Source organism: Balaenoptera acutorostrata, chromosome 20, assembly GCF_949987535.1.
Source record: "Balaenoptera acutorostrata chromosome 20, mBalAcu1.1, whole genome shotgun sequence".
NCBI lineage: Eukaryota > Metazoa > Chordata > Mammalia > Artiodactyla > Balaenopteridae > Balaenoptera > Balaenoptera acutorostrata.
The window spans coordinates 8979847-9003566 of NC_080083.1; the positions used below are offsets into that span (position 1 = coordinate 8979847).

General features: G+C 45.5%; 1 protein-coding gene across 1 annotated transcript in view; it reads right to left on the reverse strand.

Annotated features, from left to right (window-relative positions):
- The window catches only part of LOC103002677 (dynein axonemal heavy chain 2), a 105696-nt gene extending 87119 nt beyond the window's left edge, over positions 1 to 18577 (reverse strand). Inside the window, exons 1-7 of the mRNA XM_057536803.1 lie at positions 18538 to 18577; positions 17587 to 17733; positions 16772 to 16942; positions 12516 to 12577; positions 9265 to 9435; positions 791 to 1019; positions 137 to 247 (exon numbers count right to left, since the gene is read on the reverse strand). Of these exons, the coding sequence (XP_057392786.1) occupies positions 137 to 247; positions 791 to 1019; positions 9265 to 9435; positions 12516 to 12577; positions 16772 to 16928 (730 nt within the window). The 5' untranslated portion in view covers positions 16929 to 16942; positions 17587 to 17733; positions 18538 to 18577. The remainder of the gene's footprint in view (positions 1 to 136; positions 248 to 790; positions 1020 to 9264; positions 9436 to 12515; positions 12578 to 16771; positions 16943 to 17586; positions 17734 to 18537) is intronic.
- Positions 18578 to 23720: the final 5143 nt, after the last annotated feature.

Consider the following 23720-nt stretch of genomic DNA (forward strand, 5'->3'; position numbering starts at 1 on the left):
TTTGCAGTACTCCTCAGTTGTGTCCTTCCCTGTTCCCCCTACAGAGCCCTCCTAACCCAACTCCTGTCCCAGCCTCTGGGCTGCCCCCCACCTCTCCGCTAGGAGCCCCGACACATGGGCAGTGCCAGCCACTCACTCTCTAGTCGCTGTACCAGCTCTTTGTCTTTAACCACCGCCTCAGGCTTCATGTTCATGGCCTCTGCAGGGATGTAGAGAACAGTGTGCCCCTCCAGTTTGTACCGAGTATCTAAGGAAAGGAAAGGACCATGAGAGTTCACAGAGGGCGATGGGTGTATGCCACCCCAGTTCCAACCATGGTTGATGATCTGGGGCCCAGGAAGTCTACGCATTTCAGGAGAGCAGGCAGGAGAAACTATGACTCATGCTTTTTTGATATCAAGCGGGAAAGTGGCAGAAGGCAGAGATGCCTCACTGAGATATAATAAGAGATTGTCATAAAATATGGTCAAAGATCTATACCATGCCCTCAACACTCTCTTCTATGACACATGTACTCCTCCTACTGCACCCCCCATCTCCCCTTACCCTACATGTACTCTTGGAAATTTCCAACTCTGAGCAGGTCTGGCCAACTGTTCTACAGCAGGAAACTCTACCTGGATTAGAAGGCGAACTCTGTACCCTGTTCAACTCATTCAACAAACACATTCCAAGCACCTACTCTGTGCCAAGCAACGTGGGTACTCAGGATCAATCTCCCCCCTGCCTCACTCTCTCTACTGTTGGTGGGGACTGGGGAGAAAGCAGGCATTCCAGTCTTTCCACTCACCTGTCAGGCAGGCCAAGAACCTGTGCAGGTGAGAAGCAAAATGATTTCGAATGCTCTCGGGCCAGGTTGTGTTTCTAAAGATCTGAGGGGCAAAGACACCGTTGAGCAGCCGAAGCAGGGCTGGGATGTAGGAACCCCGCACTGTCCCAAAATGCACAGTCGCCTCAAAGTTCTCTGGAGTGATGGGAACTGGCGCTTGGCGAATGAAGTAGACAATCTGGTTCTGGGTCTGCATGAAAGACAGTAGATCAGGGTTCAGGGTCCAGGCCCAGCCATGATACCCAAGGGAATCTGAGGCTCCAATCATGAAAGCCTGGCTGAGTTCTTCGTCACATTCCCTTAGCGTATCCAATCCTTCTCCAAATATAAGCAACATGAGGTGCTTCCTGTTCTTGTCAGGGACATAACAGAGTCCGTATACAGAGATGTGGGGAGGAAATGCAGAGAGCATGCCTTGAGGGTAGGGACTGTGTATTTTGTCCAACTTGGCTCCAGACCTAGCACAGTGACGGGGACATATTAGATGCTCCATAAATGATGGATGGATGAATGGATGGATGGATGGATGGACGGATGGATGGATGGATGGATGGACGGATGGATGGATGGATGGATGGATAAATGGAAGGAAAAGGATACAGGAAAACCAGAAAGGAGAAGGATCAAAAGTAAGAGACAACTGTCTAGGGTTTTCCATTTCACTTGCATATACTTTTCCCCCAATTTTTCACTTATCCTTCAGTTTTGTTTATGCTGAGTTTTTGTTGTTGTTTACATTCAGAAATGTATAACTCTCCTGTTGTTAAAACTTCTTAAAGTTTCTGACTTCTACATGCTTAGAAAAGTCATTTCCACTCTAAGATCAGATTCACCTGTCTTTTTTTCTTTAGTACTTTTGTAGCTACTCTTTATACTTGATTTAACTTTAAAAACTGAAAATAAAATGCAAAGAAGAAATTCATAATCATTCATCTTCCCACTACCCAGAATTAAATTTTGGCATTTTTTTTTTTGTTTTTGGGGTTTTTTGGCCATGCCATGCAGCATGTGGGATCTTAGTTCCCTGATCAGGGATTGAACCTGCGCCTCCTGCATTGGACGCACGGAGTCTTAACCACTGGACTGCCAGGGAAGTCCTTGTATTTCTTTTTTTTTTTTTTTTTTTTTTTTTAAATTTATTTATTTATTTATTTTGGCTGTGTTGGGTCTTCGTTTCTGTGCGAGGGCTTTCTCTAGTTGCGTCAAGCGGGGGCCACTCTTCATGGGCCACTCTTCATCGCGGTGCGCGGGCCTCTCTCACTATCGCGGCCTCTCTTGTTGGGAGCACAGGCTCCAGACGCGCAGGCTCAGTAGCTGTGGCTCGCGGGCCTAGTTGCTCCGCGGCATGTGGGATCTTCCCAGACCAGGGCTCGAACCCGTGTCCCCTGCATTGGCAGGCAGATTCTTAACCACTGCGCCACCAGGGAAGCCCTCTTTTTTTTTTTAAAAAGCTTAACAATTATTATTTTTGTTAAAATGATATGTTAATTATAAATAACTGAAACAATGCAGAAAAGTACAAAGATAAAAGTTTAAATGTCATCTAAAATTCCACCACCCAGACATTAATTATGATCATTAGAGAAAATACTATTCCAGACATCTCTCTATGGATATATAGATATATATATATATATAGATATAAATATATATATACAGAAAAATAAATTAAAATAGTTATTTCAAAATAGGATCATGCTATTTTTTTTTAATATTATTTATTTATTTATTTATTTATTTTTGGCTGCGTTGGATCTTCATTGCTGCGCACGGGCTTTCTCTAGTTGCGGCGAGCGGGGGCTTCTCTTGTTTCAGGGCACAGGCTCTAGGCACGCGGGCTTCAGTAGTTGTAGCACACAGGCTCAGTAGTTGTAGGTTGCAGGCCCTAGAGCGCAGGCTCAGTAGTTGTGAGCACGGGCTTAGCTGCTCCGTGGCATGTGGGATCTTCCTGGACCAGGGCTCGAACACGTGTCCCCTGAATTGGCAGGCGGATTCTTAACCACTGCACCACCAGGGAAGCCCCAGGATCATGTTATTTGTAATTAAAGGTATTAAATTTAATTTTACTTGGGTTTAATAGAATAAAAACACATTGATGTGACTATAGTAAATGGTTGAGCTTCAAATAAATGTTTCTTTATCTCTAAGAGAGATTTCTTCCTAAAAGACCCCTTTCTAAGGTTATAAGAAAGCTTATGAAAAATATTAAGAGGTCAGGACTTCCCTGGTGGCGCAGTGGTTAAGAGTCCACCTGTCAATGCAGGGGACACGGGTTTGAGCCCTGGTCCGTGAATATCCCACATGCCGCGGAGCAACTAAGCCCGTGCGCCACAACTACTGAGCCTGCGCCCTACAGCCCGTGCTCCACAACAAGAGAAGCCACCGTGATGAGAAGCCCACGCACCGCAACAAAGAGTAGCCCCCGCTCGCCGCAACTAGAGAAAGCCCACGCACAGCAACGAAGACCCAATGCAGCCAAAAAATAAATAAATAAATGAATAAAAAGAGGTTAGTTTTCTCACTACCTTCCAATTTTAAGTTCAGCTGACTCGCTGCTTTGAATGACAAGAACATTGGCATCCTCTTACTCTCTTGCATTTCTCACCACTTCCCAATTTTTGTTATACTATTATTTTTACATTGTCCAGGTTGATAACATTCACATTCTATAACATAACCATAATTACCATGGTTATTTAGTATTAGTTCTTTATTTAAATGAATTGAATATTCACAGAGTCTCTATTCCTGAGTTTTCTATTTGGTTCATTCTTTTTTTTTTTTTTTTTTGGTTCATTCTTTACTGAACTGGATTTCCATTGATGATGTCATTTTTGCTTTTCAAAGTAGGGTTCTTTCAAGACTAAAAATGACTGCCTGGGCTTCCCTGGTGGTGCAGTGGTTAAGAATCTGCCTGCCAATGCAAGGGACATGGGTTTGAGCCCTGGCCTGGGAAGATCCCACGTGCCGTGGAGCAACTAAGCCCGTGCGCTACAACTACTGAGCCTGAGCTCTACAGCCCACAAGCCACAACTACTGAGCCCACGTGCCACAACTACTGAAGCTTGCGTGCCTAGAGCCCGTGCTCCACAACAAGAAGCCACGACAATGAGAAGCCCGCGCACCACAACGAAGAGTAGCCCCCACTTACCACAACTAAAGAAAGCTTGTGCACAGCAACGAAGACCCAACACAGCCAAAAATAAATAAATAAATTTATAAAAAATAAAATAAAATGAAAATGACTGCCTATTTGTTGCCTCTATACTTAACCATCTAGGCTGGGAATTATACCCTTGGGTTACACTCTGGTTCCTGGAGAACTCGTAGGTGTAACTTCTGGGTGTTCAGAGAAGTCTGAGATCAGCCTAATGGTTCCCCTTGGTAGATAATTTGGGTTTTTGACTAGAGGCCTAAATAATTTTTTCCCAAATTTTTATTTTGAAAAAAATTCCAACCCATAGAAAAGTTGCAAGAAAGGCACAATGAACAATAACATGATCTTCATCTAGATCCACTAATTGTTAACATTTTGCTGTACTTGTGCATGATTGCACTCTCTCTCATTTTCTCTCCCTCTCTCTCTGCTGAGCCATTTCAGAGTTAGCAGCAGACGTTATAAAACTACACCCTTACATACTTCAGCATATGGCTCCTAAAAGGGAGGATATTCTCCAACATTCTCAACACTGTAATTATCACACTGAGAAAATTTAACTTCATTTAATACTTTATATAATACACAGTTTATATTCGATTTTCCACAGTGGTCCAAATAATGTCATTTACAGCTGGTTTCTTCCCATCCAGGATCCAATACAGATCACACATGGTTGTGTCCCCTTTAATTCCACATAGTTTCCCAGTCTTTTTCTTTCTACCATGACAGTGATATTTCTAATAGTCCAGGCCAGTTGTTTTCCAAAATGTCCCTTAATTTTGATTTATTGGATTGTTTCCTCATTATTAGATGCAGGTTAAATATTCTTGGCAGGAATACCACATAGGTGATGTTCCCAAAGAATTAATTTCCCCGAATTTAAGTAACCTAACTAAGACGTGTATTGACATTAAACACTGTGTAACAAATTTTTGTGGAATAAAGTATGTCCTTTCAATTCCCACATTCTGTTCCTTCTGCAGTTCAGGGAAATTCTCTGTATTTTTTTTTTTTTTTTTTTTGGTTGCACTGGGTCTTAGTTGTGGCAGGCGGGCTCCTTAGATATGGCATGTGAACTCTTAGTTGCAGCATGCATGTGGGATCTAGTTCCCTGACCAGGGAGGGATTGAACCTGGGCCCCCTGCAATGGGAGCTCAGTCTTATCCACTGCATCACCAGGGAGGTCCCTCTGTATTTTATTTTTAAATTTATATTCTGTTTCATTAGTTGGTACCCTATGTTAGATCACCTGTGTCTGTCTTTCACATCTATTAACTTCTCTCCAATTGTATTGTCATTGGTTTTTTCTTCTGCATACACTGTAATTATCTCAAGCCTCTCTTCTACATCTGTTCCAATTTTCAGTGGTAGCTATTCAGTTCCTTGCTGTTTCTAACCTACTAATTTTAACATGTAAACATGCTGCTTTCTTTATTTCAAAAATCTGCAGTCTCCCTTTTATTTCATTCTCACGTTTTATCATTTCGTCTCTCAGCTTATTAAAAAATTAAACTCGTGTTCTTATTAAGTCGTACTGTAACATGATGCTGTTGTGAGGAATTGCCTTCTGTTCAGTTATGTTTTCCTCTTTTGCATGTTTTGTTCTGTTCTTTTTCTCCCTTGATGTAGTATGCTTGCAGTTGCCATGCAATTTCTTTTCACTTGCCTCATGCTTGCGCAGCTCTCTGAATTCATTCTTTTTGCTTTAAAGTACTGTGGGTGACTTCCTGATGTCCCACTGTGAGAGCCCAGTTTCATTTCCCCCTAGAAGTTAAAGTGAAAGGGTTGGGTATTTTATGTTTCATTCACTTTTCTCTAGCCTAAGATAACTGCATGAGGGGATGGGCAGATGGTTAAGGCTAATTTAAAACAGTGTAAAATCTTTGTTAAAATACATGGGCTCTTTCTTTTCAGATTTTGTAAAAAACCGAGGTTCACTCCATCTCACTAGGGGGCGTCCACCATTCCCGCAGGGAGGACGGTTTCCATAAGTCAGTACATAGACCTTTCATTGGTCCCCACTTTTAAAGTTTATTAGATTAGATTTTGCTTCTTTCCTTGTTTGTTTACTCTTGGGTGTTTGTTGTTGTTTTCTCGTTTTACTTTTTACTATTTATCAAGTATTCAAGAGTAATAATTTCTTAAGGAAGTTTTTCAATTGTCCATCTTGCCCCAGGAGAATACAATTAAATCCGTGATCTATTTAGAATATTTTTTGGCATGCTAAATAGATTTTTTTCAGCTTTGTCGAGGCATAATTGACAAATAAACATTGTATATATTTAAGGTGTACACCTTGCTGTTTTGACATACATATACACTGTGAAATGATCACTGCAATCAAGCTAATTAACATATCCATTATCCCATATGGTTACCATTTTCTTTCTCTTTTTTTTTTTGTAGTGAGAACACTTAAGAACTACCCTTTAGCAAATTATACATTATAGTATTATTAACCATAGTTACCATGCTGTATATTAGATCTCCAGAGCTCATTAATCTTGCATAAATGAAACTTTGTACGATTTTCCCCCAGTTTTATTGAGATATAATTGACCTATAACATTGTATTGGTTTAAGGTATACAGCGTAATGATTTGATATGTATATTTATTGCAAAATGATTACAATAAGTTAACACCTATCACCTTACATAATTACAATTTTTTTTTCTTGTCAGAACTTTTAAGATCTGTTCCCTTAGCAACTTTCAAATATACAATACAGTTTTGTTAACTAGAGTCACCATGCTGTATGTACATTACATCCCCAGAACTTATTTATCTAATAATTGGAAGTTTGTACCTTCTGACCAACTTCATCCATTTTCCCTACTCCCCCATCCCCAACTCTGGCAGCCACCAATCTGTCCTCTGTTTCCCTCCATCTGAATCTCTGTTTCTCAATCTGTCCTGTTCTCTGTTTCTATTAGTGTTTTTTTTTTTCTAGATTCCACATATAAGTGAGATCATACAGTAATTGTTTTTCTCCCTCTGACTTATTTCACTTAGCATAATACCCTAAAAGGCCACCCATGTTTTTGCAAATGGCAAGTTTTTTTTCTCTCTCATTGCTGAATAATATTCCTCTGTGTGTGTGTGTGTGTATTCCACATTTTCTTTATCCACTCATCAATGATAGACACTTAGGCTGTTTCCATACCTTGGCTATTATAAATAAACTATAATGAATGTGGGGGTGTGGATATTTCTTCGAGATCGTGATTTCATTTCCTTTGGATATACACCCAGAAGTGGAATTGCTAGATCATATGGTAGTTCTATTTTTATTTTTTTGAGGAACCTCCATACTGTTTTCCATAGTGACTGCACCAATTTACATTCCCAGTGCACAAGGGTTCCCTTTTCTCCACATCCTCATCAATATTTGTTATCTCTTGTCTTTCTGATGATGGCCATTCTAACAGGTATGAGGTGATACCTCACTGTGGTTTTGATTTGCATTTCTCTGATTAGTGATATTGAGTACCTTTTCACATACCTGCTGGCCATTTGTATGTCTTCGTTGGAAAAATGTCCTTTCGATTCTTCTGCACAGTTTTTAATCACATTGTTTTTTCTTGCTATTAAATTGTATGAGTTCTTTATATATATTTTAGATATGTATTCATCTCTTATCAGGTATATGATTTGCAAATATTTCCTCCCATTCATAGGTTGACTTTTCATTTTGTCGATGATTTCCTTTGCTGTGCAGAAGCTTTTTAGTTAGATGTAGTCCCACTTGTTTATTTTTGCTTTTATTGCCTTTGTTGTAGTGACAGAAAATTTGTACCCTTTGACCAACATTTCCCTATTTCTCCCTTGCCCCACTAGATTTTTTTAATAGAAAACCTTTGTTTTCCACATTTCCCAATTCTATTCATTGAATAATCCATCTTTCCCCACAGATTTTAAATGCAATTTTTGTAGAAAATGCTTACATATATGTTTCTGGACTCTCTCTATTTCTTTACTGTTGATTATATAATACATATTCGTGCCCCAATCTAACTATTTTAATTACTGTAATTTAATAAAAGATTTTCATATTCACAGGTCTCCTACATTACTTTTCTTCTTCATCTTTTTTTTTTTTTGCTATTTTCATTTCATTTTTCTAGATATACTTTAAATAATCCTTTACACTAGGGATCTAGGGTCTGGGGCACTTTGATTGGAGTTGCATTAAAACAATACTTTTTTTGGATGGAATGATCTTTATAATATCAAGATTCCCACTCAGAAACAGGATAGGGCTCATCATTTATTTAAATCTTCTTTCTTGGCCTGCAACAAAGTTGTTTTCTTTCGTATAAATCCCAAATTTTTTTTTGCAAATTTTTGTTCCTTTTGTGAATGAAATATTTTTTTCATGATGCTTTATAGCTGATTATTGCCAGTACACAGGAAAAAGCCATGGCCTGTTTTGGGCTTTGTTTAATGTGGAAGCTTCACAAATTATGTTGCTGAGCAGGGCCATGCTAATCTTCATTATCATTTCAATTTTTGCATATGCGCTGCCAATAAAAGCAAAGCAATAGCCTTTTTCTTTTCCAAAATTTTATTTCTAAAAATTTCCAACATACAGAAACACTAAAAGAATTTTACAATAATGACCTGTACACCCACCACCCATATTCTACCACCATTTTACTATACTTCTGTCTTTTAACTGTTTCCCTACCCATGGTTTACCTTTCACTAATGTATCCTCCCCATTGTTGGAATAGTTATCTATCTAACCCATGAAAGCCTTCAATAGTTCCCTCTGGGATAAAGCCAAATTCTTTAGCATAACATACAAGGCCCGTCACAAGCTGACCCCAACCCACCTTTCCAGTATCATTTCCCACAACTCCTCTTTCTTTGCACATAAAGTGTTCTTTACCTGGATGCTCTTACTCAGCCTCGATGAAATCCTACTTACCCTTCATCCCCAACTCAAATATCACCTCCATCACCAAGCCCTGCCAGCATTCCACTGGCTACATTAGTTGCTTCCAAAAAAGCTCTTATAAAGCTTTGCCCAGGCATCATAATATACTGTAAATATTTTTTATATGTCTGTCTTCCCCACTAGACCATGAGATCATCGAAAGCAAAACCTTGCCTCATTCCTCTCTGTATCCTGCTGCCAAGCAGGGTGTCTGACACACTGTGAGGCTCAGCAGACCTTGTACACAGGAGATAAGACTCACAGACGACAGAGATCCTCAGAACCCTCAGCCCCCTGGGAGAACACCCTGAGGTCTGGACGGCGGAGTACGCACCTGCACAGGCATCCCCAGACCTAGCTTCAGCCCCAAACAGGGGTCGATGAAGATGGTGAGGATGGGCTCCGAAGGGTCCTCGGCAAAGTGTTCCAGAATGGTATCGTGCTCCTCTGTCCAAGTGGCAGCTGCCAGTCCTGTCAGCACAGCTCGGGACAGGAAAAGGGGCTTCTGCAGAAGGAGAGCAGAGGGCCAGAGCAGGGACAGCTGTTAGGATGGGTCACTTTCTCCCATCCACTGTCACGTATGAGACGTGGGGGATGAGAGAAGTCAGACAGCTTCAGAACGGGGAAGGGAAAGCTGAGAACGGACTGAAAGACAGGTTTCAAGCTTTCGAAGAAACAAGACAATAAGATTCTCTTCCCTCTACCAGTAAAAACAGAATGGATCATGGAGGAAGACTGAGGGATATTATCTTCCCAAGATATTTCATTTATGCCTGTGTTTGTAAAAATGTCTTATCAAGCAACCCTCAACCTCACAGTAAAAATAAATCAAGGGAACATGTAGGATATTAGCCTGAGTCAAACAATTAGGATTCCATATGTATGTGTTAGCATACGGTATTTGTTTTTCTCTTTCTGACTTATTTCACTCTGTAATGACAGACTCTAGGTCCATCCACCTCACTACAAATAACTCAATTTCATTTCTTTTTATGGCTGAGTAATATTCCATTAAAGATGGGACAAGGTGAAAGAGTGGCATGGACATATATACACTACCAAATGTAAAACCGATAGCTAGTGGGAAGCAGCGGCATAGCACAGGGAGATCAGCTCGGTGCTTTGTGACCACCTAGGGGGGTGGGATAAGGAGGGTTGGAGGGAGGGAGACGCAAGAGGGAAGAGATATGGGGATATATGTATATGTATAGCTGATTCACTTTGTTATAAAGCAGAAACTAACAAGCCATTGTAAAGCAATTATACTCCAATAAAGATGTTAAAAACAAAAAACAAACAAACAAAGAAAACAATTAGGAGCAAGGGGATGACAAGCTGGAGAAAGGATAAGGGTAAAAGAGCAATTTCTCCATGATGTGGCCTCCACAGGATACTGCAATAAGTATGTGATATTGGGCAAAAGTCAATTGGCATATCAGTGAGGAAAAAAGAAAAAGGGAGGGGAAAAGACAAGACTGCAAAACACCAAAGAACAAATCAATTGGATGGAAAATAAATCATAACTGGTGGCTAGAAAAAAGACAGCATTATTTTGAACACTACTAAATAAATTAAGAAAACTAGAGGATATAAAAATCTAGCTCGGTGAAATTGAGAAGTCACCCCGTCCTTCTTCCAGTACTTCTGGAAGATGAGAAGGAATCCCTTTTACTTAAAGTTTCCAGGTCAAGAAAATTTAGCTAGTAATCTAAAATCTTCCGTATATAAATACATACATGAAGAACCAACGAGAAAAACACTAAGACCCAGATAAATAAATGGACGAAAGGATATGAACAAACATATCATGTCATTAAAAAAAAGAGAAAATGAAAATGTGAAATAAATGTTCAATTTCATTTGAAATCAAAGAAATACAAATAAACATAGCAAAGGTATATCATTTATTACCTATCATTTTTTAAAAAATCCTTGCTAGAGAATTCCCTGGTGGTCCAGTGGTTAGGACTCCACGTTTTCACTGCCGGGGGCGCAGGTTCAATCCCTGCTCAGGGAACTAAGATCCCACAAGCCGCGGGATGCAGCCAGGAAAAAAAAAAAAAAAAAAAAAAAAACTTTGCTAAACTGCTAACACCCAGGCCTGGAAAGGGTTTGTTGCTAGTGCGAGGGCAAAAAAATGCAATTTGTTTGAAAAACAATTTGGCATTATGTATTAGAGGTGTTAGAAATGTTCTTTACTCTTTGATTCAGGAACTCCATATACAGGAATCTAACTTAAGGAAATATTAAGTATTTCAAAATGTGTTCGTTTTATTTATAATATTCATCACTGTATTATTATGAGAGCAAAAAAATCATAAATGGCAAATGTCCAAGAGTAAAGATTTAACTGTGATACATATATCTTACGGAGCACCATATGAACATTAAAAATGGTGCTTACAGGGACTTCCCTGGTGGTCCAGTGGTTAACACTCCACGCTTCCATTGCAGGGGGCACGGATTCAATCCCTGGTCAGGGAACTAAGATCCCGCATGCTGCACGGCGGCCAAAAAAAAAAAAAAAAAAAACAATGGCGCTTACAGAGAATTCCCTGGCAGTCCAGTGGTTAGGATTTGATGCTTTTCACTGCCAGGGCCCAGGTTCAATCCCTGGTCGGGAACTAAGATCCCATAAGCTGCACAGCCAAAAAAAAAAAAAAAAAAGAAAATGATGCTTACAAAAAGTATGTAATAACAGTAATGAAAATACTACGTATCAAAAAAAAAAGAGGTATCTTGTGATTTACATATTTGTGATTAAAAAAATAAAGGCAGCCTGATGTATTTTTTAAGTGTATAATAACATGAATAAAAAAATGTTTTGTGAGAAAGCCTAATAAAAAATTATAATGTGTGGTACAGTTAGGATTGTTAAAAAACTTGCAAATCTACACAGAAAGGACATATACCAAATTAGTAATGTTGGATGTATTCAGGCAGTAATACTATGACTTTTATTTTCCCTTTCTTTGTTTTACTTTTCTGTCCCTTCCAATTTTTTTCTTTAATGAGTAGTTGTCACTTTTCTCTCCCTTTTTAAAAAAGTTCAAGGTCACCACTCTATTCTTCTAACCCAGGTAACTGAGGGTGTGCCTAGGCTCTGATGCAGCTTGGAAATAAAGGTGTAGAGGTTACTGAGTGTCAAATTCTGAAAGTATTTCAAGTGGCTTCTGTAAACTCTTCAGCCAAAGTAGGGAACTGAAGGACAGGAAGAAAGAGGATGTCTTAGAAATTAGTATCCAATTAGGACAGTGTCCGCCCAGCTTGTTCACCTTGTTCAGATGTTCACCCATTCAACGGATACAGCTTGTTGCAATCTGACCCAAGGTGGAGAGATGAGGAAGGGCCTGCTAAGAGCCCTGTTCCTCACTGAAAGCCCTCTTCTTTGGGAGGGGTAGGGGACACGGATAACTTTGTCCTTTACTCGGTGTACTGGATTTGCAGTGAGCAGGCTACCAGTAGAAAGTAAAGAGAAGGTAGTGAGAGATTGAAGAGGATTCCTCGTACACAATTCTGCAACTGATCCTTTGATTCACCAGTTGTTGGGGAGGAATATTTGTCTCAGAGAAAAGCCAAACTTACCACGTCTACCTCACGCTCCTGTAATTCTTCTTTCTGTATTTCAGGTTCCTCCAATATTGGCTCTGGGAAGAATGAAAATTCAAAAATGAAGGCATTCCATTAAAAGTTAAACACAGAGACTTCCCTGGCGGTCCAGTGGTTAAGTCTCTGAGCTTCCACTGCAGGGTGCACGGGTTTGATCCCTGGATGGGGAACTAAGATCCCACGTGCCGGACAGCACAGCCAAAAAACAACAAATAAAAGAAGTTAAACACGGAGTCACCATATGACCGAGTAATTCCACTTCAAGGTACTTGAAGTACCTTGAGAAATTGGCACCCCATGGCCCTTATATCTTTACTTCTAAGTTGCACCAGAGCCTGGCCTCTTAGCAGGCACTCCCTATTCCCCTTTCCTCCCAGATCCTGGTAACCACTAATCTACTTTCTGAGTCTATGAATTTGCCTATTCTGGACATTTTATATTAGTGGAATCATACAATATGCAGTCTTTTGTGACTGGCTTCTTTCACTTAGCATGTTTTCAAGATTCATCCACGTTGTTGCATCGTAGCAGACCTTCATTCTTTTTTATGGCTGCATAATATTCCACTGCAATTTGTTTATCCATTCATCGTTGATGGACACTTGGTTGTTTCCACCTTTTGGCTGTTGTGAATAGCACTGCTGTGAACACGGGCATACAAATGTCTGTTCGAGTCCCTGCCTCCAGTTCTCTGCAACTAAACATGCCACAGTGAAGATCCCACATGCCACAACTAAGACCCAGCGCAGCCAAATATAAATAAATATATATATATTTTTTAAATTTTCTTTTAAAAAGCTGACTGGGGCTGGAGGGGGCACAGAAGGAGGCAGGGGAATGAAGGCAGTCAGTATTAAGGTCATTCTAGGCATTCAGCTTCTGGCCTGCCATTCTTCCCCCATCCTCTTCCCACATGGAGAAGTTGGGGCCCACAGAAATCAGCCCCTCTCCAAGCAAACCGACATCCCCACTCTGGACTCCATAAAACCCAGGGGGGTGTCCCTCTCCTTCCTGATCTGTTGCTCACACAGGAGACTGGGGTAAAACTGGTGGGCCTCCCATCTCCCGTGGGCTGAAAGGAAGAAGGAACAAATGAGATGCAACCAAAAGACCTTGGGGAACAGGACACTCCAACTTCCAGAAAGAAAACCTAAGAGGGGAGTGAGACACACAGGCCGAGGAAGGAAATCATGAGAAAGATGGAACAGCTGATTCTAGGAGCTCAGTGGTGAGTGGGATGGGTAACCAAGAAACCCAACGCCCTTCGAGAAAGCCAAGGGCATCCAAGGTTTCAGACAGGAACGAGGCGGAGGAGGGAGACTGAGACAATCTCAAGAGTAAACTGGTTTTGTCCTCTATTGTAATACAATTTATATAAAGTCTAAACCATGCAATACGATACTAGTATGTGATGGTCATGGATACACGCAGTAAAAGTTTAAGAAACAGGCTTGAGAATGACAAACACCAACTCAGGATAGCGGTGACCTCTGGAGAAGGAGAGAAGGGCTTGGGAGTGGGGTAGCAGGGGGACAAAGGGATTCACTTGTTGCCATCATGATTTATTCTCACATTGGGTGACGGGTACATGAGTGTTCATTATCTCATTCTCTGTATTTTTTCTGATTTGCCTGAAATACAGGTCTACAATCCCTTATCCAAAACCCTTGGGATCAAGTATATTTCAGAATGTAGACTTGTAATACCGTATGGTATATGAGACTCCCCCACCACATCTTGGGGCCTCTAGAACAGCACTCCACAAACTTTTAGTGTCAGTATTTCTGCAGTAAAACATATGAAAATTTATACTAAGTGGTTTAAATAGACTATAAATACCTTCATGTCAGTTTAGGTTATGTCTCACCACCAAATAAGTTTGGATGCCAAATTTTGGGGAAAAAAACCTTTCAGTTCTTAGGGCTTTTTAAAATTACAGATATGGGATTATGAACCTGTACTTCTTTTCTTAGCGGGAACGGAGGAGCACTTAAGGAAGCAAAGGATATCAATAAAGACCTCAAAAGGGTGTTTGCCCTTTAACCCACCATCCTTCACCAAGAAGTGTTTTCGGCCTGGTCTTAGCCCATTTGGACTACTCTAACACAACACCATCGACTGGGTGGCTTCTAAACACACACATTTATTCCTCACAGTTCTGGAGGCTGGAAGTTCTAGATCAGGGTGCCAGCAGGGTTGGGTGAGGGCCTTCTTCTGGAGTGCAGACCTCTCTTTATGTCCGGCGGAAGGGGGCAAGGAATCTCTCTGGAGTTGCTTCTTATAAGGCACTAATCCCACTCATGACAGTTCCACCCTCATGATTTAAGCAACCTCCCAAAGGCCCCTCCTACTAACACCATCATATTGGGCATGAGAATTTCAACATATGAATTTGGGGGGGGAAACAAACATTCAGACCATAGTAGGCCCCCTCTGTCTCCTGTGGGACAGACCTCAATCCCTCCCCAACTCCAAAGAGTACAGGAATTTTTTTTTTTTTAATATTTACTTATTTATTTGGCTGCGCAGGATCTTTCGTTGCGGCACATGGGATCTTTAGTTGCGGCATGTGAACTCTTAGTTGCGGCATGCATGTGGGATCTAGTTCCCTGACCAGGGATGGAACCCAGGCTCCCTGCATTAGGAGCACGGAGTCTTAGCCGCTGGACCGCCAGGGAAGTCCTGAGTACAGGGATTAAGGCTCATTTCAGGGCTGCCTTGGAGGCCCAAGTCTTCTCTGAACCTCTATCAAGTGTCAGCTAGAAAGCTCCACATCAAACAATAAAAAGGCTTAGAGCTAAAAGGACTCAGAGATCCTTGGTGTTTGGGGGTCAGTGCTTTCATTTAGAAGTTCCTTTTTTTTATAATTTTTATTGGAGTATAGTTGATTCACAATGTTGTGTCAGCTTCAGGTGCACAGCAAAGTGAATCACCCATATATATATACACATCCACTCTTTTCTCGATTCTTTTCCCATATAGGCCACCACAGAGTATTGAGTAGAGTTCCCTGTGCTGTACAATAGGTCCTTATTACTTATCCACTTTATAGTAGTGTGCATATGTCAATCACAATCTTCCAATTTATCCCTCCCCCACTTACCCCCTGGCAACCACAAGTCTGCCCTCTACGTCTGTAACTCTATTTCTGCTCTGCAGATGAGTTCATCTGTACCCTTTTTTTAGATTCCACATATAAGCAACATCACATGACACCCTGACATTCCCTTCCCACCCCGGAGGAGTCTCCAAGTTGAACTTCACTGCCTTCCCTCCTCTCTCCCCCTGCTCCTGGTACCCAGCTTCTAGGAGCCAGTCCCACTTTAAACTGCTCTTAAGAGAACTCAGAAGAAAAAATTTGCATGGTTCCAATGTCTAGATCCCAGGGCAAGGCCCTGTGTACCCTGGCCCTTTCTCCCATGCCCACGCTTAATCTCTCAACTTTTAATATTAAAAGGGGATTCTATTTCTCTCCATCTTGACAGGCTGCTAGCAGTGTAAAGAAGCCCCAGGTAAAAGGGGAGGCCTATCCTTAGCTCACAGTCATAGCTACACTGGCCAGTGCTCTAAGGGACAGCCTAGTGACAGCAACAGCTACCAAAAACCTTCCAACCCTATTGGCCCCAGCTCACCCAACAGGAAGGAATCCCTCAGATCAAAGCCACAAGAGGCAGCCTCTTTAAACTCTTTTCTTCCTCAATCTAGACATCAGGCTTCTTTTCCTGTGGCCCTGAACCTGAACCTCCTTAGTCTACCAAGGCCCTGACGAAATGAGGGCGGAGATACAAGAGCCTTAAACAGATGGGAGAAAGATTCAGTCAGGCTTAGGATTCAAAGGATGGCAAAGCAGGCTGAGTCTCCATGGTGATGGGCTTAATGGGAGGAAAACATTATTTGTTTTGCCACCCAGGGTGAAAATGGGAAAAAGGAAGAGATCAAACCCTCTTCACTGGGGTAGGAGCAACCAGGAACACTTGAAATAAGGAAGAAGAGGCTAGCATAGAGGATTGGCTGGTGAGCTCTTGGTGCACTGGGGGGAAATTTTAAGACAGAAAGAACAAGTATAAGGCTGGCCAGGAGGAAAACACGAAACAAGGGACCTAGCAGCAGGCCTGAGATTCCGCTGAACCCCTTGCTTCTTACCCAGAAGCAACAGAACCTGCTCCCCGGCCCTAAGACCCTCCTTCAATACAAACATTCTGCCTCCAAGCCCCTCCCCAGCAGGTACCCACCAGGCTCCTCCTTGAGAGACTCGGGCTCTGCCTGGGACTCACTGCTGGCTGGCAGGGTGGCCTCCGCAGCCAGTGTGGCCAGAGCAGACTGAGCGGCTCGCCAGCGGGCGCTTCCCCGGCTACTCACTTTCTGCTTCTTGTCAGCTTTGCTGGACATTGTGTTGGCAAAACCTGCAGACACACGGAATCTGGGGGTCCATCACCAGATCCACCCCCAACCCTCAGTCCTTTCCCTGGGATATCCCACTTTCTTCAGGGCACTGGGTTAAAAATCAGAATCAGTCCCTCAAGGCATTAGGAATAAATGGAAGCTAAACATGAGGGCACAGGGCATTCCCTGGCAGCCCAGTGGTTAGGACTCCACGCTTCCACTGCAGGGGGCATATGAGTTCCGTTCCTGGTCGGGGAACTAAGATCCCACAAGCCCCAAGGCGCGGCCGGGGGGCGGGGGAAGATGAGGGCACAGCAGACACCCACTAATGAGGATTTAGGAACCCCTATCTCTGCCCAGAGGGATGAGAACATAAGATAATCAGGGAAAGATCTACCACGCTGAGGTGTGGCTGCACACACCCTCAAGCACTCTAGCTCTCAGGGCCATGGGTGAGTGAGGAGGGCCCAGGGAAGGGAAGACTGTCCCCAGGTTCCACACTCCCTGTCACTGTGTCAAGTCACTGAGCAACCAAGATGATTTTCCTATGCACCTCCTTTTCTCCCAAGTCACCCCCTGGAAGCGGGGGAGAAAGAAAAATGCCCCTCCCACCCACACTAAAATCTGTGACCTCCTTAAACAAGGAAGAAACAGTATTTGCAACCTGCCTCTTCAGCTTTTCACTCCTGCGGGGCAGAAGCCCTGTTCTGTGTGTACTGAAAAGGTGTCTTCGCACAGTTGGCTGCGTGAGTCTGTGCTAACCGATTAATGAAGACCTAGAGCATTCGATTCCAGATGTCCTGAGAACAGACTGGAAGAGGAAGGACAAAAGTCATCCAACAATGAACTTGGAATTGTGTCTGGGGGAGGGAGAAATGGGGCGATGAGGAAGGCCCAGTAGTGTCTCTCTCAGAAAAGCAGGAGGGCGGGAAGCGGGGCATCTCTGGCGGGCGCCCGGGGCAATGTCTGATTCGCTGGGCAGTCCCTCTTCACTCAGCTCTAGCCTGACAACCACCTGTGGCTTTTCTTCCTCATCCCCACAGGCTGCCACAGGCATTGATCATACGCTATGAGTTTCACACTTGAAGGATTTGTACTTTGCTCCAAGGAACACCGTTCTATTAGGCCAACACATCAATAAAGCCAGGTACCACAGCGCGGCGTCTGCCATCGGTCTCCAGAGAAGCGTCAGGCTGTGCTTCCCTGCCTCCGGCTGCAGCCTCAGGAACATTCCGGTGGCAAGGCTGGGAGCCACCTCCCCATGGGGTTCGCCCCATGGTCCCACACCGAGGCCCCAGGAGGAGCCTTCTACTAGCCTGGGACTCATTCTATTTCTCAGGAAAGAGCGTAGGGGGCCGGCCCTCTCCTCCAACCACCAGTGGCTTCCAGTGGGCAAATTTCCCCTCACGGGAGCTTCCTCACACAACAGTCACAACCGTCGCCGCTCCTTCCTCTCAGCTGCCCCTTCCTCTGCCCTCCCCCGCAACGGCCCCTTCTTCCCTCGCCCCCGCAACTCTCCCTCGTACCCCTCACCACTGCCCCTTCTCCCCGTAGCTTCCCACTCTCCCCGGCATTCCTCCCCCGCTCCCTGGTGCCCTCCGCCGCCACCACACACCTCACGACGCTGACCCTCTCCTCACTACGCCGACCGACCGGCCACTCCAGCTGAGAAGTTGCCCCGCGTAGCCCTCTCGGGCCGAAGCCTGCACGCGTCGCCTTGGCAACCCCGGGCAGCGCGGGGGCGGGCGGGCGGGCGAGTGGCGGGGGCCCGAGCGCGCCGAGCCAGCGTCCTCGGCGCAGACGCAGAGACGCCCTGATCAGCCGCTCCCGGCTTGGCTGCGCTCGCGTCACCCCGGCGGGGACCCGGGGCAAGAGGGCTGGGGGGCAAGGGGAAGCCGCTAAACCTGGCGGGCTGGAGGGGGCTGGAGGGGGACGGGAGGCCTGGTCTGAGGACGGACGGGAAGGACTGGGGCTGGAAACAATGAGTGGCCTCCCGCAGGACACTGAAAAGGCTGGGGGAACCCAAGCGCCCGACCCCGCGCGCGGGTCTGTGAGCTCCATCCCGGGCGAGTCCAGCAGATGGCGCCCGAGGTCCCGCCTGCGAGGCTCACGCGCGCTCTAGAAGGCGCTCCAGGATTTCGAGGCAGCCGTGGCTGCAGCTGAGTCCGGGGAAAAAACCGGGGCTGGAGCACCCCTGCCCTCCCGCTCGTTCCCCCTTCTTAATTCGGACTGGGGTCTAGGATCGCCCTGCAGCGCGGGGTGGGGGAAGGAGGGAAGAACGGAACTGGAATTTTTGGAATCTGAGGATTGGCTTTGGAAAGCGTCGCTTGTTTTGGGGGGGGGGGGGGACAGGAGGCGGGGACTCTCTGGGGAAGGTGACCGGGCCGGGGAGGGGCTCGGCTCTCCATAAGAACAAAGACTGAGTCGTGGGGAAGCGACAGGAGAGGGGTGTGAGAGGAGGGGCAGACCGCAGCCGGTGCTAGGGGGCGCTGCGGGCCGGGGTGCCAGAAGAGGCGCCTGGAAGACTGAGCCGTACCTGGGGCTGGTGGAAGCTTTAGGGAGGCCTGGGAGATGCAGGGAGGAAGCGAGTCAGGGGGATGGGAAGGCACCCTCCCTGCTTCCATCAATAGTGCCTAATTAAGACAAAGCCCGCAGCGAGCCCACTGATTACATTTCCATGAGGAGCTAAATTGATGACATTTTATTTGCTGGAGGAGAGAAGCTGGCACCTCAGTTCCCCCTTTTCCTGGTTGATGTTCACACCTGACGGGTCTCATTATGCCAGTCTGGCAGGGCGAGGACTGGCAGTCCCTGGCACTCCTGAAGGGCCTGTGGATTAATCCACACCTGAGCCCAGCTCTGACCTCACCATCCTACCTACCCCATTTTTATTTCCAGAATTGACAACCCCTGCCCTTGGCACCCCCCCATTATCCTTAAAGGGGGTTTCTGGGCTCCTGCCCAGCCCACATTCCTGTTGCTGAGGGCAAGGATTGAAAGAGAGAGGGGTCCTGCCACACCCTAAAATCAGCTGCACAGCAAGCAGGGCTAAGTGGGTGATCCTCTAACCAGTTAGGCAGTGGGTGGCAGAGAGGTGACATGATTGGTCAGATCCCCCAGGGAGAAGTCCCAGAGGAGTGAAGATTTGAGGGGAGGCATAGGATGGGGAGACTTATAGGCAGGGCTCATGGCTCCCTCAGGGAAAGGAATGTTGCGTAGACCCCATTTCTTTTCTGAACCACCGCCCCCCACCCCCGCCGGCCTTGGCTGTGCCTAGGGATCCCAGCCCCCTACATTATGCTAAATAGGTAATCAAATATCTCGCTTTGCTAATTACTGCTCAATCCGATTAAACGCCACTGAAGCTCATCAACAGAGGTGGAGGTAGGGAGAAGGGATGAAAGGGGGGGCAACCACAGCTGTGACGGGGATCTTGTCCCCAGCGGCTCTAGGGGACAGCTGAGAAACAGCCGGGGTAGCAAGACTCAGTACCTCGCAAAGGAAATGGGCAGAAGAGTTGTACGACAGAACCCTTCATCTCACTGCATCCTCCCAGCCTCAGGCACTCCCTCCTCCCAGGACCTTCATTACTCTCAGAACCCAGGCATCCGGCCATTCCCACAGCGCCCCACACACACCCCTGTCCCAGCTTTAATAAGTTCTGTTCTCTCACTGTCAATATTTGATTTCTCAGAGCCATCTCCACGGAGAGAGGGAGCTCTTCCCTTGCTTCCCCCCTACCTTGGCCCTTTTTTGCCCACCCCAGTCTCTTTGTGCCCCCAACCTTCTCTGAACTAGCTGACTTAATGAAATGATATTAAAGTCTTAAGCAACTCCAAAAGAATGGTTGTTATGGTGAAGGGAGTGGGCAGGACGCCTGGGTCCCTGAGGGGAGCAAGGGCTGAGGAGGGGGGAGAGTGAGCCAGAGGCTAAGGTCTGGAGGCCCCAGTCCCCAAGGGGGAGCAGCAGATTTAGGGTGAGCTGGGGGCTGGCCCTCTGGATCGTGGTGGGAAGTGGGGAATTAGGGCTGGGGGCTAGGAAAAGGTGAGAAGAGGGAGGACATTTCTGTGGTCCAGGTCTCAGCCTGCTGTCCAGAGCATCCGTCAGGGATGGAGAGGCCAGCCGGGGGTGCAGAGCCCCTGTGCCAGCAGCCTCCCTGCTGACTGTGCCCGGGGCCGGTCCCGTGAGAACCAGAGTAGATTCCTCTTCAGCCCTGACTCACCCCTCTTCCCCCCTGCACCCGCCCCCAGCAGACCCCCACAGGTGATTTGTAGCTGATGCCCTCACGATGGTAGCACCAGGAGGGAGTCCGTTCCATGACTCGAACAGAGAGCTTCCAGGAGAGGAGAGAACAGAGGCCAAGAGATGGGGAGCCAAGCACCAACCCCCCTCCCCCCACCCATCCCATCTCACTCCCCTGGGGACCCTGGCCCAGCCCCAGTCCCCTTGGGGTGGTGGGAATGCAAGGACATTTGGCTGGGCTGATTGATGAGGGAGGAAGCAGCCACTGGGCACTGAGGCTGCTGTTTGCTGAGCACACAGATTCCTCCCCACTCACCAGCTGCCGCCCCCCGAGGCTGCTCAATCTCCCCACCACCACCACTAGCCACTTGGATTGGAGGGAGCTGATGCCTGAGTTTCTGATGGCAACTGAGGGAAGTGGGAGAGCCAGGCCGTGGAATGCTTCGATTCCTTCTGGGAATCAGGGGACCCTAGGACCTGGTCCCCTCAGAACTCCCTACAGGACTCCACCTTCGCTGCTGCCTTTCAGACATCTCTCCGGTGCTGAGTTTTCACTCCCATTTATTCTGTATCCTTTTCCCTACCCCCAACCAACTCTCTGAGCCCATCCCAGCTAGCCCGCTGCCTCTAAACCAGCCTGCCACATTTCTCCCAGCCTGCCTACAGATCTTGAAACTCTCTCTAGGGAAGGGGATGCCCCATGTTTGTGATTCCACTTAGGAAGCTCTGTTTTTCATTCTAACTACATTTCCAGTTGTGATGTCAACCATTCCCCATCAGAAATTCCCACTGCAACCCTTTGCTCTGTTCTCCTTTTCTTAAAACCCTCAACATAGACCACAGACACAAACATACATACCTCAACCTAATTTACATCCTGCTTCTGTTTGGAAGGATGGAAAAGTGTGAGCTTCTGTCTGCAGCACAGCCCGCAGGACAGCCTCCATCCTATGCTTGGTGGGGGCTTTACGTTCCATGGTCCCCAGCTCTCTCAGATCCTTTACTCCCACTCTGCTCTAGACTCTGTACCAGCAGCTGTACCACAGCCCCAAAATCTCAGAGCATTATCCCTGCCCTCCCAGAGCATAAAATTTAGTTGAGGAAAACTCACATCCACACAAGAAACAGCTCACATCCACACAAGAAACAAACGGGACTCCCTCCCGCCCCAGACCTTAAAGTAAATGTTTATCTTTTTCTACAAAACTGGTGTGTTTGTTTGTCTGGAAATGTATTTTGTGTGCTGATTTCTTTGTATTGATTATAATGAAGTAAAAAAGCATGTTTTTAGGTCAAAAAAAAAAAAAAAAAAGAAAGAAACAAAGGGGAAAAAATGGAAGACGGAGTTAGATCAACTTCCTAAATGTGGATTCTTCCTTGGTCACTTGCTACCCTACATGCTGAGGCTGGGGAAAGACAGGACACAGCTAGAACATGTGTGTTGTTGTGATGTCTTTCTCACTATTCCCAAGCCTATCGAGATTTCACCTCTATGCTTTCCACTTGCTGTTCCATCTTTCTTTTTTTTTTAAATAAATTTATTTATTTATTTATTTATTTTTGGGTGTGTTGGGTCTTCGTTTCTGTGCGAGGGCTTTCTCTAGTTGCGGCGAGCGGGGGCCACTCTTCATCGCGGTGCGCGGGCCTCTCACTGTCGCAGCCTCTCTTGTTGCGGCCTCTCTTGTTGCGGAGCACAGGCTCCAGACGCGCAGGCTCAGTAGTTGTGGCTCACTGGGCCCAGTTGCTCCGCGGCATGTGGGATCTTCCCAGACCAGGGCTCGAACCCGCGTCCCCTGCATTGGCAAGCAGATTCTCAACCACTGCACCGCCAGGGAAGCCCTGTTCCCTCTTTCTGCTATGCCCTTCCCCATAGTGCCTGCCTTCCATACTCCTCATTATTCAAGGTCCTGAACAAATGTCACCTCTTCAGAGGGACCCTCCTGACCTCCTAACTTAAAACATCTTCCTGATACTCTCCATCCTATTCACCCCTTCACTCTGTTTTTTTATATCACTTATCACTACCAGAAATATTATTATGTTGTTCCCCACCAAAATGTGGACTTCATGAAAGCAGGGGCTTTGCCTTATTCACCTCATACTACCAGTGCCTGAAATAGTACCTGGAACAAAGTAGACATTTAATATGATGCTGAGTAAATGAGTGAATGAATGAATGAATGAATGAATAAATGAATGTCTTCCTGCACCTCTTCTTGCTTTGTTGTACTTGTTACCCTAGGAGTGTTTGTGTGTTTGTACCTAGAAAGCGAATAGGATGGCATGTGTTTTTCTGTATGGAAGTCACCTGAGCTTTCAAATAGCTCAAAAGATCACTACACATGTGGAAGGCTCTAGGTCTTGCGTTGTTAATGTCTGGGGAGAGGAGAGTCTATAGATACCAGTTCTCTGAAGGGGTGTGTCCCAGGGTAATGTGCAGAATGTGCTGTTCCTCTCCCCAGCTGTGCATCTGTCCCCAGGTGTCTTCCTGTCTCTCAGCATGTTATGATGTCTCAGTTGCTTTGGTGAGATGTTTGTCTGTCATGGAGACTATTT